At 32.8% G+C, this 15,589-nt stretch overlaps 2 protein-coding genes across 3 annotated transcripts; one reads left to right on the top strand and one right to left on the bottom strand.

Annotated features, from left to right (window-relative positions):
• Positions 1-5,094: 5,094 nt before the first annotated feature.
• LOC131595781 (photosynthetic NDH subunit of subcomplex B 5, chloroplastic-like) lies at positions 5,095-6,615 on the bottom strand. The gene is made up of 5 exons (XM_058868250.1): positions 6,337-6,615; positions 6,173-6,236; positions 5,969-6,031; positions 5,495-5,553; positions 5,095-5,419 (listed from the first exon to the last, which is right to left on the bottom strand). Exons 1-5 carry the CDS (start codon positions 6,559-6,561, stop codon positions 5,183-5,185), a joined length of 648 nt encoding a protein of 215 aa, XP_058724233.1. The 5' UTR covers positions 6,562-6,615; the 3' UTR covers positions 5,095-5,182.
• Positions 6,502-11,745, top strand: LOC131595779 (acylamino-acid-releasing enzyme-like). 2 transcript variants are annotated; one of them, XM_058868248.1, is made up of 16 exons: positions 6,504-7,325; positions 7,723-7,944; positions 8,167-8,385; positions 8,510-8,578; positions 8,719-8,857; positions 9,232-9,383; positions 9,461-9,543; positions 9,633-9,754; positions 9,854-9,932; positions 10,048-10,225; positions 10,331-10,391; positions 10,523-10,645; positions 10,820-11,017; positions 11,180-11,248; positions 11,345-11,421; positions 11,503-11,745. In XM_058868248.1, exons 1-16 carry the CDS (start codon positions 6,916-6,918, stop codon positions 11,564-11,566), a joined length of 2,265 nt encoding a protein of 754 aa, XP_058724231.1. In that variant the 5' UTR covers positions 6,504-6,915; the 3' UTR covers positions 11,567-11,745. The 2 variants fall into 2 exon arrangements, with proteins under 2 accessions (XP_058724232.1, XP_058724231.1); XM_058868249.1 differs by lacking the exons at positions 11,180-11,248; positions 11,345-11,421; positions 11,503-11,745 and having other exon boundaries at positions 6,502-7,325; positions 10,523-10,640; positions 10,820-10,993.
• The last annotated feature ends 3,844 nt before the right edge of the window (positions 11,746-15,589 follow it).

Genomic DNA, 15,589 nt, shown 5'->3' on the forward strand with positions numbered 1-15,589 from the left:
CCACATTTTCTGAAAATGTAATTTTATTTCGGAGATGCATCTCCGAAATCAATATTTTATATTAAAAAAAACACGTTTTCGGAAGTTCATTTTCGAAAACACATTTTTTTCAAAAAAAAGTACGTTTTCGGAAATGAACTTCCGAAACAAGGGGTAGTGTTGTAAATTCACCAGGGGTGAGCAAGAAGGTTAGGAGGTGGGTGAAGAAATTCTCAAGTTTAATCCCTTTGCCCCCACGACGAGCCCCACTTGTTTTGAACTTAAAAGGTTTAACCACACCAAACCTTATCGTTGTGAAATCTTATAATATATCAACCACGCCCAGAATAATGATGTGTGGGACAAAGAATAAAGACAACCAAACTAAATTATCTCAAGCAAAAAATTAATCTATCAAATAATGTAAGTAAATCCATAACAAGAAAAAAAAAAAAGATAAAATACGAGTACACAAAAATTTGTTTATCCAATTTGATCAAATTGATCTACTCTAAAAAATAGAGCAATTTTCAGAGTCATTATATTTTCAAAAGTTGTTACAATATATTAAAAATGAGTTATAAAAAAAATAGTCTCTCGTGTTCTCAAGAACAAATCATATTTTTCACGCACGTATTATTCAATCTTTCCAATTCTACATATATAAATCACATAATTTCAATGTGTTTAAAAGTGTTTTTCAATTTCTTTGATACCAACATAGGTTTGTCAAATTCCAAAAACTCCAAAAAAAAAAAAAAAAAAAAAAGATTGTAGTCTAGAATTATCACCTCTTCCATCTAAAAAAAAACTTTTTAAATTATTATATTACCATATTCTATTTCCTTCTCTTGTTAATCAAACTATTCACAAAGCATAAAATTCAGGCGAGAATCCACACTAGTCAATATTAACAACTACACGATTAATTAAATGATAATTTTTAGACTTTGAAGGCACTTGGCAAACAATATAGTCATGGCACGATGTTGACTCGTCTACTTTTTTCAAATATAAAGAATGAGAACATTCTAAGTGAGGAACAATTCTTGCATGGACACGACCCTAAATCCACATTCTTAGGCACAACTTATAAGAAAGAGTCTTTTTTAAATTTATTTTAATTTTAATTTTGGTTTTAATTGGATTCATGGGGTGGTTGAAATTATGAAAGAGAGAGAAAAATCAGTATTTATTTTTTAATTAATTAAAATTGTGTGATTAATTGTGTGCAAAACAATTTCTTAAATATGTGTCCACCTAAGAATTTTCCTTTAAGGAGCGTGAGATACTGAAATCATGGATGTCGAATTTTTTAGATGTCTTCCACAAACAATAGACCTCGTCAAGGCATCACTTCATGCCGTGCTATAATAACTAACAAGACCCCAAAGTCTTTAATTGCCAAGGCTTTTGACTATAGTGTTACATTTTTCTTTGTTGTAGCAATTATCTCTTACCATTCATCATCAAAAGAGAAAAATATTGAATTTAAATGGAGTGAATTTAAGTATACTTTACCCTTTCATATATAAATTATATTTAAGATGAACATGACCGTCTCACATAATTAATAATTTAGAAATATTATCCTAATTTAATTTCAAAAATTAAGCTCTTAATAAAAACAAATTTGAAAAGTTATTAATAATAGTTAAAAAAATTTAAAATAGACAACAATTCAATTTTATCCTCAATCATTAGAACTTTAATGTTATCTAACCACTCAATTTATATTTTCAATATTTTTCCAATTACTTATGAGTGATGCCTTCAAAATTTTAAGGTTATGTGCTATGGTTATGGTTTCTTTTGCATAAGGTCATCCCTGAGACAACCTATTATCCTAAAAATAACGTGTTTGTTTCCCAACTCTTTTTTTTTAAAATTTTTTTTATCAAATTTTGTTAGGCACGTACGCTCCTGTTATTAGTCTGACTTATTTCCACCCTTACTCTTCAGGAATCCAAATCTAGCATTACACTCTCGGGTCTCTTCGATCGCCTTTAGGACATATGTTGAGTCACCTCTAAAAAAGTCCACCATAATCTCCAATGCATTAACTCTGATATCCTCAAGTGGTTTAATAATATTTCTCTAATCAGAAGATGCAGCAAGCATGCCACATCATCCAGTATGATATATATCTTATCATGGGAAAGATGAAAATATGATGTCTCATAATGTCATCTCTCAACGAGCGCTAACAACATACCATGTTAAGTAGTAGTATAATCTGTCATGCAAAATCTCACAGCCTTGATAGTTGCATCATATCGTGAAACCACTACTCATCAAGCTACTACAGCCTCTCAATTTTGCGATCATGGTTAATGCATTTTAAAGCATCACGATATTGCAGAAAAATAATTTGTCATTGAAAAGTTCGAATATTATAACACATTTTAAAGATGCATTTATGTATAATATAGAGATGTGTATTTCCATCATATTAATTTTTGACAAAAGATTTTTAACAAACCTATCTGAAGTTCCTTTTTAATATTTCAAAAGTAATTTCGATGTTTCACTAAAATATGGGGAACAATCCTTAAAATGAAAAAAAAAAAAAAAAACTCTAAAAACTATCAAACCTAATCTTAAAATCTTTTGGACTTCTGGATACTCCTCTTGATCCTGACCCAACTATAAGTTTGTCATAATAATGAAATTTGAAAGAGTAAATATACTGGATAAAAAATATCCTAGAATAACTTATTAACTTAAAAAAAAATGAAAATGCAAGACTTCCAATATCATATTCTTGACAATAAATTTGTAATTCTCAAGAATATGATAAAAAGTTAGCATAGCTTTATTAACTTATTAACTTAAAACAAAAATGTCCTAGTATAACATATCATATTCTAAAAGATATCCTAGTATATCCTAGTAACACTAATTTTCTTTTTCAATTCTCTCACAAAGTTAGTAGTTTTGGTAGCCTATATTTCCTAGAAATTGGATTGACCGCATTAGATTGAGATCAAATAATATATTTAAATACATTTATTTATTTTTAAATAAAAGAAATGTCAAAAAACTTTTTTGACAAAAAATAAATGTCAAATTTAAAATATAAATAATTTAATATCCATCCAACAATTACAAATATCTTGTTTTGACAGCTAAATAGGCCAAATTAATGGCGGCAACCCATTCAGGTTCTATTATTTCCAACTTACTACACTTTACATGAGTAAAATAAAGTTACTATCTTGACCAAAAATAAATAAATAAAGTTACAATACATTTATGATAATTATTAATAACTAAGTAGTTAAGTAAAAGATAATCTCTTAAATTGAATTATGTCTCCTGCTTCGGTAGATGCACAGTCGTAAATATATATATTTTTTAAAAAATTTATTTTTTTCTTAGGTGCATCTACGGAAGCATTTTAAACTAATGTTTGTTGACAAAATCTACAAATAAATCCAGTTCAGGAATTATTGCGTAGGTACATCTACGGAATGACTTAGCGCCAAAATATTCCGTAGATCTATCTACATAAGCATCTGATATAGTTTGAACCAGCATGATCACTCCCTCATTGTAACACTTCTTCTTCAACACTCACTCTCACCACCCTAAAAAACCCTACTTCATCAATATCATTTTTCACTCCAAAGCTCCAACTTTTTGGTGCAACAAATCAAACGGAGCAAGAGAAGACTCAATTTCAGGTAAATAGTCAAAATGGATAAAATTCCCGGAAATGAGACATCTTATTGCATACGCCCTATGATGTGGTGTGCATTGACTTGCTCGCATCATGTGTATTGAATGACTTTCAAAAGGGAATCACTTTGTGCAAGTTTACTTGAAACCAGGATGCCCCATACCACCTACGTCACCAGAATGAGATCTTCATCATACCGAAGATGTCGAGACGTGGCTGTATCTTTTTGTTGATATGATGCATGAATTCGAAAGATTGAACAACATCAAGAAGGAAGCGAATAAGGAAAAGTCAAAATTGGAACCACCAATAGATTTAGCCGGCGACAGCTCTTTTGATGTATTTTCTACTTTCAAAGTGTAATATATGCACTCCTTAACATTGCAATATAATCATTTTTTGTCAAGTATTAGTTTATGTGTTTATGTGTTTTTCTTCTACTGCTATTGCTACTGCTGTATTATTCTGTTATGTTAAGAAAAATAATAGAGAAACTTCCTATAGATGTATCTACGGAAGGCTCTAATTTTGAAAATTATGGGTTTTTTCCGTAGGTACACCTACAGAAGCAAAATATCTAAGATACTTCCATGGATATACCTACGAAACGTTCTGTGATAGAGAATGTGTGGTCCATGTGCATCAAAGTTTTCTATAAAGTTAGGGTTTCTATGTTGTATTACACACAAACACAAAAATTTCTTAAGAGAATTAGTTCATGGCATCTCCTAGGCCATCATCATGGTAGCAGTCATCATCCAAACGACCCGCTTCTGAACAAATTATTTTCAAAAGGGACGTGCGTGTTGTTTTTTTTCTTCTCAAACCCCCGATCCAAATGAAAATTTGGCACATCTATTCTTTGGATCAACTAAAAAGGGCTCTGATGTCTTGGTTAGAGGAGGACTACAAACCTGACGAAGTCATCAGAAGGATTCAGAGGCTTAGAACAAAAACCTAACTTGAGACCGGAGAAACAAAACGTTGGTGGGATGAAGTGGAAAACGACTTTGATGTCATTCAAATGATGTATGGATCAGATGAAATTGTTTTGACTGTTGTAATTTCTTAGATGTAATATTTAATTTTCAGTTTAAAATTTCAATGTAATGCCGATTTTAATCAATGACTGTTTTTTTTCCCGTTGTTTTGCTGATTTTGGATTTATTCCACAAGTGTACCTACGATGTATTTCGTATGTGTATCTACGGAATATTTTCACGCAAATGTAAAAAAAATGTGCTTTCGAAAATACATCTATGAAATCAAGAACAATTTTGTCAATTCAGTGGTGCGTGAGATCCAAGGTTTACAAGTATGAAAAAGCTTATAGAACATTTATTTCTAGACAGAAATTGTAGCATTCTTAAATTTTTCTATAGAGATAGGGAATATAAACATCTTGATTCAACATAAAACAGAAAAGCAACAAATTTATAAGGGTGTGCTTGATATTCATATTATATAGTATTTGTGAGAATTGTCATCTAGATATAAACAAGAACAAGTTGAAACAATTAATTATCTCTTCATTATGTCACTCGCTTCCTTCTTGATTGTAAAATCCCAAATGTCACCATATTTTTCATTGAAATCCCATATGCTCATAGAATTATAGTCACTTATCAACTTGTCTCTAGCTCCTCTTTCCATGTTGTATATTTGAGGTTCAAAGTGGTGTGGTTGATCAGGTTTATCCATCTCAATTATGCAAAATACGATTGTAAATATTCCTGCTCCAATGAACAAGTACTCACCCTGAAACACAACATAGTAGTTAGGATTTATCCATTGAGTCTTTCTTTATTAATGTTAATTAACTTTTAGAATTACCGGAACATTGAAGAATACCCCAGCAGCAATGACTGGTGGGAAGAGCCATGAAATTAGACCTGCATTAGAATCAAAGTTAAAATTAAAAAATAGTCAAAATTGCGGTCAAGTACGAATGATATTGTCTAAGTTGCAGACAAACCGTCTTTAAGGGCGTGCAAAACGGAACTACCGCATAGAACTCCAAATTTGTCACAGTTAAATTATAGTTAAATATAATTTCATAAAACATTTGTCACTTTTAATCCATAGTTAAATATGACCTCTGATTAATTTTTCATGATTGAATTGTGGTTAATCTACGGTTTCTAAAAACTTAAAATGACTCTGAAAACAATAGTGTGTGGTGTGGTTCAATCAATTGAACCATGACTCGGAGGTTTTACCGATTCAATATTTTGTCTGGTTTTTAAAATATTGGTTATAATATAAATTAAAAAATGAAAAATGTTGAAGCATGTAAAACATACATACCCTGGAATCCAGTGGGGGGTCCTGCTCCTACTACCTCATCCTTAAGTGCACCCCAAAATGTTCCTGCAATGAATATTCATAATAAACTTTGCAATCAAATTTTACAGCTGAAAAAAAAAAAACAAACAACTCGTTATAATTTCCATTAAAAAATAAAGGTGATACTGATTGAAAGAAAGTAAGCATTAATGAAAAAAAAATGACCTTTATCTTCTTCTCCTTCATAAAAAGTATGGTGACCATCAAATATTCCAAACTCAAACTCTTCCTAAAATTCACACGAAAAAATTCCCATTATAGCACAAAACAAAAGTTTAGTACTATAAAAAGAGCGAAGAAAAATGAAGTGGATAAGAAAAAAATAATACAGGTGGAATGCCATTAGTGCGAAATTGGTCTATAGGATCTTCATTGAGGTCAGGCTCAATAACATTGAAACCAGCACTCAACAAGAATTTAGTTGAGTTGTTGTTAGATTTGGTGAAGATGCCATGGAAATTAGGTGGTGATAGAGATGAGAAGGATTTGGAAGTGAGTTTGGGTGGAGAAGTGATGGTGGAAGGGATGAGTGAGAGTGAAGAAGTTAGCGCCATGTGTTAGAATTGGTTGGTTCTCTTTCTAGTGTTATTATCCGTTTTCTCCTTCTTTTATCACCCAACAAATTTTATCTTATTACATTAGATTATTAGATATTTGGTGGTTATGTTATGTAATGTTAATTAAATTATTCACCTAAAAAAAAACCCAAGTTGTCATGTTAGTTATTGTCTTATACTAGAGATTGATTCCTTTCCAACTAACTCTTAAAAGTCAAATACCCCCTAACATCTAATCTTCTCTCTTCTCTTCAAAATTCAATCACATAATCCACACATCTACATATACAAGCTCCTCATTTACCACCATTAAATTTAAACTCAAAACATTGTTTCAATTCAGGTTTAGAAATGCAGTTTGAGGAAGAACAACAGTATGCTTCTCTCTCTAACTTACTTCCACACTTCACCACCATTCCCACCATTCACAAAGCATGGCTTTTCAACAATACACTAGGAATATTTTCTTTTACCCAACCTCATCTTTTAACAAACCAAACCAAAACTTCAATTCTCTCCTGTGAAGTTCTTAAACAAGAAACTGATGTTAAGTTTCAGTGGGCTCCGTTTCCAATTCAGATGTCCGGTGTTGTTTCTATGATTGTTCCGTCTCCTTCTGGTTCTAAGCTTTTGGTGATTCGGAATCCGGAGATTAAAGAAGATGATGCTAGTTCTTGTTTTCAGATTTGGAGTTCGTCTTGCTTGGAGAAGGAGTTTCATGTTCCTCAAACAATGCATGGTTCTGTTTATAATGATGGATGGTTAGTCACGACTTATGAGATTGAGATTTATTTGCAGTTTAATTATGATTCATGTCTTTTCTCAATAATCGATGTTATAGAGTTGCAATGAAACTGTTAGATATAGGTTGATATTAGTTAGAATTAGTTTACTACATATATAACTTAAACTGCAATCGCAATTTAAAACCGTGCTATTTTTATCTCGTTGCCAATTGTGGTTGCATTTAGTTGCAATTTCAGTAATTGTGACTGCAACTATAATCGTGATTCTAAATTTTAGCTCATTGCAAATTTCTCAGAGTGTGAATTGTAAAGTTAATCTAGTATCCATTGCTGTACTATTCCATGATTTCTTTAACTAACACTCATGCATAATTGTAAAGTTATTCCTTCATAATCCTTTATTGTGGTTTAGGTTTGAGGGTGTTTCTTGGAACTTGGATGAAACATTGATAGCATATGTAGCAGAAGAGCCCTCTTCTACAAGGCCAGTATTTAACAATATGGGTTACATGAAAGGGGGTTGTGCAGAGAAGGATTTTGGTAGTTGGAAAGGTCAAGGAGTCTGGGAGGAGGATTGGGGAGAAACATATTCTGCAAAGAGACGGCCTACACTTTTTGTTATCAACGTCAACAGGTTTTTCATCATTCATACTAACGTCCGATATAATTTAGATATATCATATACACGTAAGATAGTAAGTTTATTGTTGTCAAAAAGTGGCAGAATTTGAACTACTCTCTCGTGCCACGATACTCTATAACAGTGTAGTATAGTGGAATTTGAACAAATTTCTATTTTCCATGATTTGCGATAGACAACACTGAGTAAATTTTAGTTTAACTAATATTTATGCAGTGGAGAGGTACAAGCTGTCAAAGGAATTGACAAATCTTTGAGCATTGGCCAAGTTGTCTGGGCTCCATGTACCGAAAGCTCGAATCAGTGTCTTGTTTTTGTCGGGTGGTCATCTGAGGCAAGAAAGCTTGGTATGAAGTACTGCTCTAACAGGCCTTGTGCATTGTATGCGGTTAGAGCACCACATCATGAGTCAAAACCCGAGAAACCAGAGCACCAGTGAGTCATTTTAGTAAGAAATTCTTAACTCCTTATGTTTCCTTAACTTTTACAAAGTACAAATTTGTTTGCAAGTTTGGTTATTTCTGAAAAGAGTTATGAAACTATAATGTTTTACATGTAGCTCAACTGAAGAATTGCATGCACTGAATCTAACTCCAACAATAAGTAGTGCTCTTTTTCCGCGATTCAGGTGAGCTGGTGGAATCAGATACTTATCAAAGTTAATCAAACAATGGCTTATGAAACTGAGTCAGTTCTTGCGAAATATTTGTATATGTTTATGTGTGGTGTCCCTGATCTACTAACCATCATTCGTGAATTATCTACCAGTCCAAATGGAGAGTTTCTTGTATTTTTATCTGCAAAAAGTGCTGTGGATTCAGGAGTGCACAATGCTACAAATTCACTTCATAGGATTGATTGGCCAACTGATGGGAAACTGTACCAATCCGCCAAAATTCACGACGTCGTAAGATCTGTTGCCAGATTAATTTGATTGGATTTGGTTTGATTGCATTTTATTTAATTTAGACTTCAGTTTAAATTCTAAATTAGTCCTCCAAAAACTATGGTGTCATCACATTAGTCTTCTAAAGAGTTTTCTTCAAATAAGTCTCTCAACGATCTAAACCGTCACACGTACATCCTTACGGAGGGACAAAGTGCTGATAGAAAATGATGGATTTTGTAAATGTTATGTATATTTGTATTTGAGGGACTGATTTGGTGATATGATAATCATTGGAGAACCCATTTTTACGTACAATGTGTAATCTTTGCAGAAGTCATAGAGTGCGTGTTTTTGTCAGTTAATAACTCTGATTTTTTCAATCAATTCTGAAGATTCCTGTTGTAATGCGTGCTGAGGATGGTTGTTTCCCCGGGCTTTATTGTACAGCTATCCATGATAATCCTTGGCTTTCCGACAACTGCACAATGATCATATCATCCATATGGCACAGCTGTGAAGTTCTACTTTCTGTGAATGTGTTGAGGTAACTATATAACAGTAGTAATGCTTTTCTTTTCTCTGCTCATTAATGGTTTATGTATTCTTTATATCATATTATAGTGGGGAAGTATTACGTATCAGCCCAGAAGACTCAAATTTCTCGTGGAATCTTCTTACACTGAATGGGAACAATATTCTCGCCAGTAAGAACAAATTCTCGATTTTTCTCTACTTTGGTCTTCTAAAGTGCTGAAGTAAGTTTTATCCCGATTGCTTGTCGATTGTTTTGCAGTTTCCAGCAATCCGGTCAATGTTCCTCAAATTATGTATGGAATGGTCGTTGAGAAGGCAAAGAGAAATACTACATGGAATTGGTCAAAGATATCTAGTCCCATATTCAAATGTTCTGACAAGGTATTTTTAATCTATTTCTTTTGAGATATTAATGAAAACTGTTGTTTCAAAAGTATATTAGTACATGTTTAGACGTGACTCACTGGATTTTGGTTGCAGGTTACAACTTTGCTGTCCTCTCTCCAGTGCAGTATACTGAAGATTTCAGTCACAGATGCTTCCAACGATCCAATAAAAGGTCTAAAACAAATCCAACAAATGTTTGTATATTGATGTCTATGTGTAAATCTTAATCAAATTTAGGGATCAGTCAAGTCAACCGAATCATTAATATGTATTTATTTTAATTTCAGGTGCTGATAAACCTTTTGAAGCCATATTTGTATCATCCAAAACCATGAACAAGGATTTATGTAATCCATTAATTGTGATCCTTCATGGAGGGCCTCAAGACGTCTCTTTGTCACACTTCTCTAAGTCTTGGGCGTTTCTATCTTCGATTGGATATAGCTTGTTGATTGTAAATTACAGGTTATTCATGCTTCTAATACAGTTAGAGATTGTTGATTTAACTCTTACATAATAATTTTAAGGCTACCATTTTTTATGGAAAAATAAGCTTATTATATCCCTCAGAGGTTCATTAGGATTTGGCGAGGAAGCACTACAGTCTCTTCCAGGGAAAGTTGGATCTCAGGTTAGTGTTTATTGTTTTCTACATCCGAATTGTCTTTGGTAATACTATCTAAGCGAACATATGCTTAATAAGCTAGTTGCATATATACTGGATTTTCTATTTGTGTCTTTATTTTAGTTTTTTCTGTGTAGGATGTCAATGATGTTCTCTCTGCCATAGATCATGTGATCAACTTGGGTCTTGCCAGTCCATCCAAGATTACGGTGATGGGAATTTCACATGGTGGTTTTTTGACGACTCATTTGATTGGTCAGGTGCAATAAGTCCTATTACTATGACTTATCTCTTTTTGACATATCCATATAACTTCTATTCATGTTTTATTAACTCTTATCTTCTTGCAATAACTCTTATGAACTTTTGAATTTGTTGAAGTGTGGTGACTTTTGTTGATCATAGTGTATTGTTTGGATTTCTAATTGCTACAGGCACCAGAGAAGTTTGTAGCAGTTGCAGCAATTAATCCAGTTTGTAACTTTGCACTGATGGTTGGTACAACCGACATCCCTGACTGGTGCTATGTAGAGGCTTTTGGAACCATTGCAAGAAATCGCTTTAAGGAAACACTTTCAGCAGAAGATTTGTCTCTCTTCTATAGCAAATCTCCTATCTCGCACGTTTCAAAGGTCTTACCTTTGAACCAAACATTTTTTAGATTGAATTGCCATGTTATTACAAGCTCTCTTGATGATTGAGTTTACCCTGACTGGTGCTAATGATAACGATTATGATGTATCTTATTGCATATAATTGATTGCAGACATTATGTCTTTTCATGAATTCTGCAGGTAAAGGCACCAACACTCTTCCTTTTAGGTGCACAAGATCGTCGCGTTCCAATCTTTGATGGACTGCAAGTAAGTACTTATAGCAATAAGAATAGTTCACTCAGACTCATGGTTTTCTTTGTTGATATTGTATGCCAGTATAACTTTCACTGTTTGAATGTTTAGTACGCTCGAGCTTTAAAAGAGAAAGGAACAGAGGTCAAAATCATCATGTTTCAAAATGATGTTCATGCACTCAAAAGGTAGACAAGTCCATAATAAATCTCTGCATTCCTACATAGACTCATTATCATGATTTTAAATCTTATTTTATATTTTTGCAGGCCACAGTCTGAATGGGAAAGCATCCTTAACATTGGGGCATGGTTCAACAAATACAGCAAATAAGTGTGTCGAAAACTTACGACACTTGTTAATTAGTCAAGTAATTGAAATTTGATTGATGGCACTTTACAACCAGTTATATCCTCCATGGTCAAAATTGGGACTATAGTTTGATACACTTTATAGTAATATATGAAATACACACAACAAATGAAACATGTTTGGAGACAACAGTTGTTAAATTATAGGTGACTATGAAATGCAAGACTAGTTATGCATGTTAGTCATTAACTGATTAACCCAGAATAATTTTGAAAGACTATGGATAATAATCTAAGGGGGATAGTTCTTCCCACCCTTAGTGGTGAAGAGCCATCCTTAGGAAACTCGAAAATATTCTTTGAATAACAGATAAGTTAATCTCCCAACCCTCCCCATACACATCAAAACACTTCATAAGTGAGACCTCCATTTTGCTACAAATTAATATGGAAGTTAACCTCCATATTAATGAAAGGGTAAGTCTGTAAATGAAATTTAACATATGATACATTTTGATCTAATGATAGTGTGCTTATTTCGTAGCTAAGTGGATATTATAGAAGTTAACCTCCATATTAACTATCAAAACAATAAGTTTCACTCTTAAACAATACTTTTATTATAAATTTGACATATTTTAATAAACCTTATATAATTCAATTGAACAATACATTGATCACAAAACATTATATATAATTTTATCAAACCATACACTTATGTAATTCAATAAATATATCATATATTAAGTTAAAATGCAAATCATACATTGTTCACAAAATACAAATTATCAAAATATAAAGGAAAAGTCAACTACTAGGTATATATGACCCCCCGTTTACTCCCATGCCTCCTATACTGCAAGACATTTTGTGTCTTAGTTATCATGACCTCTACAATGTCTCTTTTGGGAGTGCCTTCCTAAAACTCTTATCTCTCTATCTTTGCTCGCCTAATAGCCACAATATACTGACATGTAGGTGTCATACCCCAATTTTTGACCTAAGATACCACCTCATATCATTTGCATATGCATCATTTGCATCTCTAACAAATTACATAGCTTGTGTTTGCTACTTGTGCTCAGCAGGGTTTAATCAAGAAGTCACTCATCAATACAAGCAACAATCAGTTAGGGTTTTGTTTTCCCTTCATCTCAAAAGAACCATCTTCATCAACAATCAACATTTGGTCCTCAAAGATTCATTTCAAGCAAGCTCAGAGACTTTGAATCAACCAGATTAGGGTTTTGACTGAAGATAGTACACCCTTGGCTTTTGCTCAGGATTTGACCCAATGACTTGAGACATGACCTCAAGACCCCAAGTACATAATTTTGACCTAATCTATTGGCTCAAGACATCCCCTACACAGGGACTAATCAACAGTGAAATTTCAAATCATCAGATTAGGGTTTTTGAACTATCAGGGACTGAAATCAGAGATTACATTTGAGAAACCCTAAAAAGCTCCAGGGGATCACTCAAAGGTTTTAATCATATTCAAATAATCCCTATGACAATATCCAATGGAAATTGTATCTCAATTCAAGATCCACAGTCATCAATTTCATCAGGTCGACAATTAGGGTTTTTGACCTAATTCACCTGAACAACTGACTTTTTAATCAGAACATGGTGCCACAACTTAAACCATGGCTCAAGGTCCTCCAATAACTCAACATGATCCATTCATACCATTCATTTGGTGAGGATAGCCTGGTTCATTTGAAATCTCCAGAAACGCGATTCGTTTGAAAAAGTCAATTGTACAAGATCACCATTGACTTTTTTGGAAATTTTGGTCAACCATGACTTTTGAAGTTTCAAATCATCAATATATGATATATGAAGTTATTTGATCAAGAAAAATCAAGAAAACCAATCAAGAATCAAAAAGTCAAAAGTTTGACTTTCATACTTAGAAATTTTTCTAAGTGTTTTTCAATGGTTTTTTCCAAACTTTGGAAGGGAATAACTCAAAATTTCACCTACAAACTGAAAAAAACTTCCAACATGAAAGTTGTAGATTTTGATCCAATAAACAACTTTGTCACATAAAATGTTTTTCCAAAAGATCAACCATTTAAGAGATATGGAGCTTCAAAGTTGGTATCTTTTGAAAAATACACTTAAAATCTCACTTTCTTCAAAGTTCATGGCTCTTTTTCACCCATTTCCTTAAAGGTCTTGAAGAAACTTTCAACAAGGGTTTTGAAGTATATAACATAAGCTTTCCAAAATGTCCAAGAGCATGAAAAAATATTGAGTGGAGCCATGTTTTGAATTTTGTCATTAGAGGTCATTATGCATGAAATTTCAAACCATTTTCACTAAGTTTCAACACTATATGACCTATAATGCAAGTAATGATGCATCAATGCAATGATTGAGAGATATTTTCTGATTTGAAGATCAGAATGGAAGGAGATAAGAAGCTTGGAAGTTTAACCATGGTTAAGTCATTTTAACCATTTTGCATTTAATGTAAAAGATTCCATTCTATCTCTTAAGCCAAATCATCACTCTTTGATCCACTTGCAAAGGCTTTGCATTCAGAAAGCTTGGCCTATAAATAGAGGTCATTTCCACTCTTCAAATCACACCAAAACCTCACAAATCATAGGTTTTCTCTTTCTTTCTTAGAATGCAAGTTTCTTAAGTTTTAAAGAGGTAGAATTTCCAACCTCTAAACCATTGAAGTTCTGGCCAAGATGGTGGTTCCAACAACTCATAAACATCATATGTGATGTGTTTGATCCACTCACACACCCCAAAAACACCTAAATTCCAAAATCACTACCTCACTTCCATATATGCATAAAGAGAGCCTTACCATGCCAAAATCAGTTCCAGACCAATTCTGTCCAAGCTAATCATCCAAACACATTCCATATACCATATGTGAGCTATCCCAACCATCATCCGTGACCTGTAACCTCTAAATCTTCAAATTCGATTCACTCTTGAAGCTATTGCAGATCGGGTACCATGACTATGCTCAGATGAATTCAGGTTGTTCCAAGCATCCAGACACCTTCCATAATCATCATTGAAGCTATCCAGATCATTACAAAGCATCTGTAACACCTCCAGCTCAGAATTCAATTCTCAGTTTGGCCGTTTTTGAGGTAGGTGCACTTGAACTTCAAACTCTATCATACATGCATCATAAATGAAATATTGCTTTGCCATCTTGCTTCTGCACCATCACTGAATAATAACCCTCAATCAATTGCATCATATCATGATCTTACACAATTTCAGATTGAATCATAGAATTAGGGTTCTTCACGATTTCCAGAAAATTAATGATCTTAGAGTGAAAATAAATGAAATTAAAGATCACCATCATGTTCCTTATGAAAAATCGAGCAAGATAGGCTATTCACTTGATCAAAACAATTCAGTTTTAAGAAAATTCAAATTCAAATTGGGGTTTGTGTTCTTGGCGCCATATTTTTGAAACTGAAGTTTGGAAATTGATTCAAAATATATTTAATTCGTTGCAAGTGTTAAACAGACCACGCGCGTGGTCCAGTTGGCTAAGCTTTTGAGTAGTAACCTCCAGGTCACGAGTTCAACACTCATAAGGACCAAAACCTCTTTTTTACCACTTATTTTCTTCATTTTCTTTACAACTTCATCTAATTAATTGACCAATCAAAATTAATCATTTTTACTTCATTTTTTTTACACTCTTTATTTAATATATATATTTTATTTAAATGTTTTTAATACTTTAAAAATAGTTTTTTTTCACTTAATTTTCAAAACTTAATCACTTGTAAATATTTTGTGATCAAACCCTAATCACTTAGGTCTTAATTAAGCATAAAATTTGTTTTTATCTTAATTAAGTTGACTTTTGTCAGAATTCAAACTGTTTTAAAACAAACGATCAAAGTTTTTCAAAACAATAAACCATTTCTTTTTGGTTTTCTTTTCAAAAAACTCTTGATCAAATCTTTTTGGATTGATCAATTGATTTTTAAAACAACTGGGCCTCTCGAATATTAGAGAGTATAAGTCCCATTCCTTTTTTCTT

Source organism: Vicia villosa, linkage group LG4, assembly GCF_029867415.1.
Source record: "Vicia villosa cultivar HV-30 ecotype Madison, WI linkage group LG4, Vvil1.0, whole genome shotgun sequence".
NCBI classification, from domain to species: domain Eukaryota; kingdom Viridiplantae; phylum Streptophyta; class Magnoliopsida; order Fabales; family Fabaceae; genus Vicia; species Vicia villosa.

What these genes read in the sequence shown, in the direction of transcription:
- LOC131595781 (XM_058868250.1), bottom strand. Translation starts at nt 6,561, where the DNA reads ATGGCGCTAACTTCTTCACTCTCACTCATCCCTTCCACCATCACTTCT. An exon ending in TGAAGGAGAAGAAGATAAAG is followed by an intron (nt 6,032 to 6,172) that starts GTCATTTTTTTT and finishes TATTCATTGCAG; the next exon opens with GAACATTTTGGGGTGCACTT. An exon ending in GGGTATTCTTCAATGTTCCG is followed by an intron (nt 5,420 to 5,494) that starts GTAATTCTAAAA and finishes GTTGTGTTTCAG; the next exon opens with GGTGAGTACTTGTTCATTGG.
- LOC131595779 (XM_058868248.1), top strand. Translation starts at nt 6,916, where the DNA reads ATGCAGTTTGAGGAAGAACAACAGTATGCTTCTCTCTCTAACTTACTT. An exon ending in TTCCAACGATCCAATAAAAG is followed by an intron (nt 9,933 to 10,047) that starts GTCTAAAACAAA and finishes TTTTAATTTCAG; the next exon opens with GTGCTGATAAACCTTTTGAA. An exon ending in CTATCTCGCACGTTTCAAAG is followed by an intron (nt 11,018 to 11,179) that starts GTCTTACCTTTG and finishes TGAATTCTGCAG; the next exon opens with GTAAAGGCACCAACACTCTT.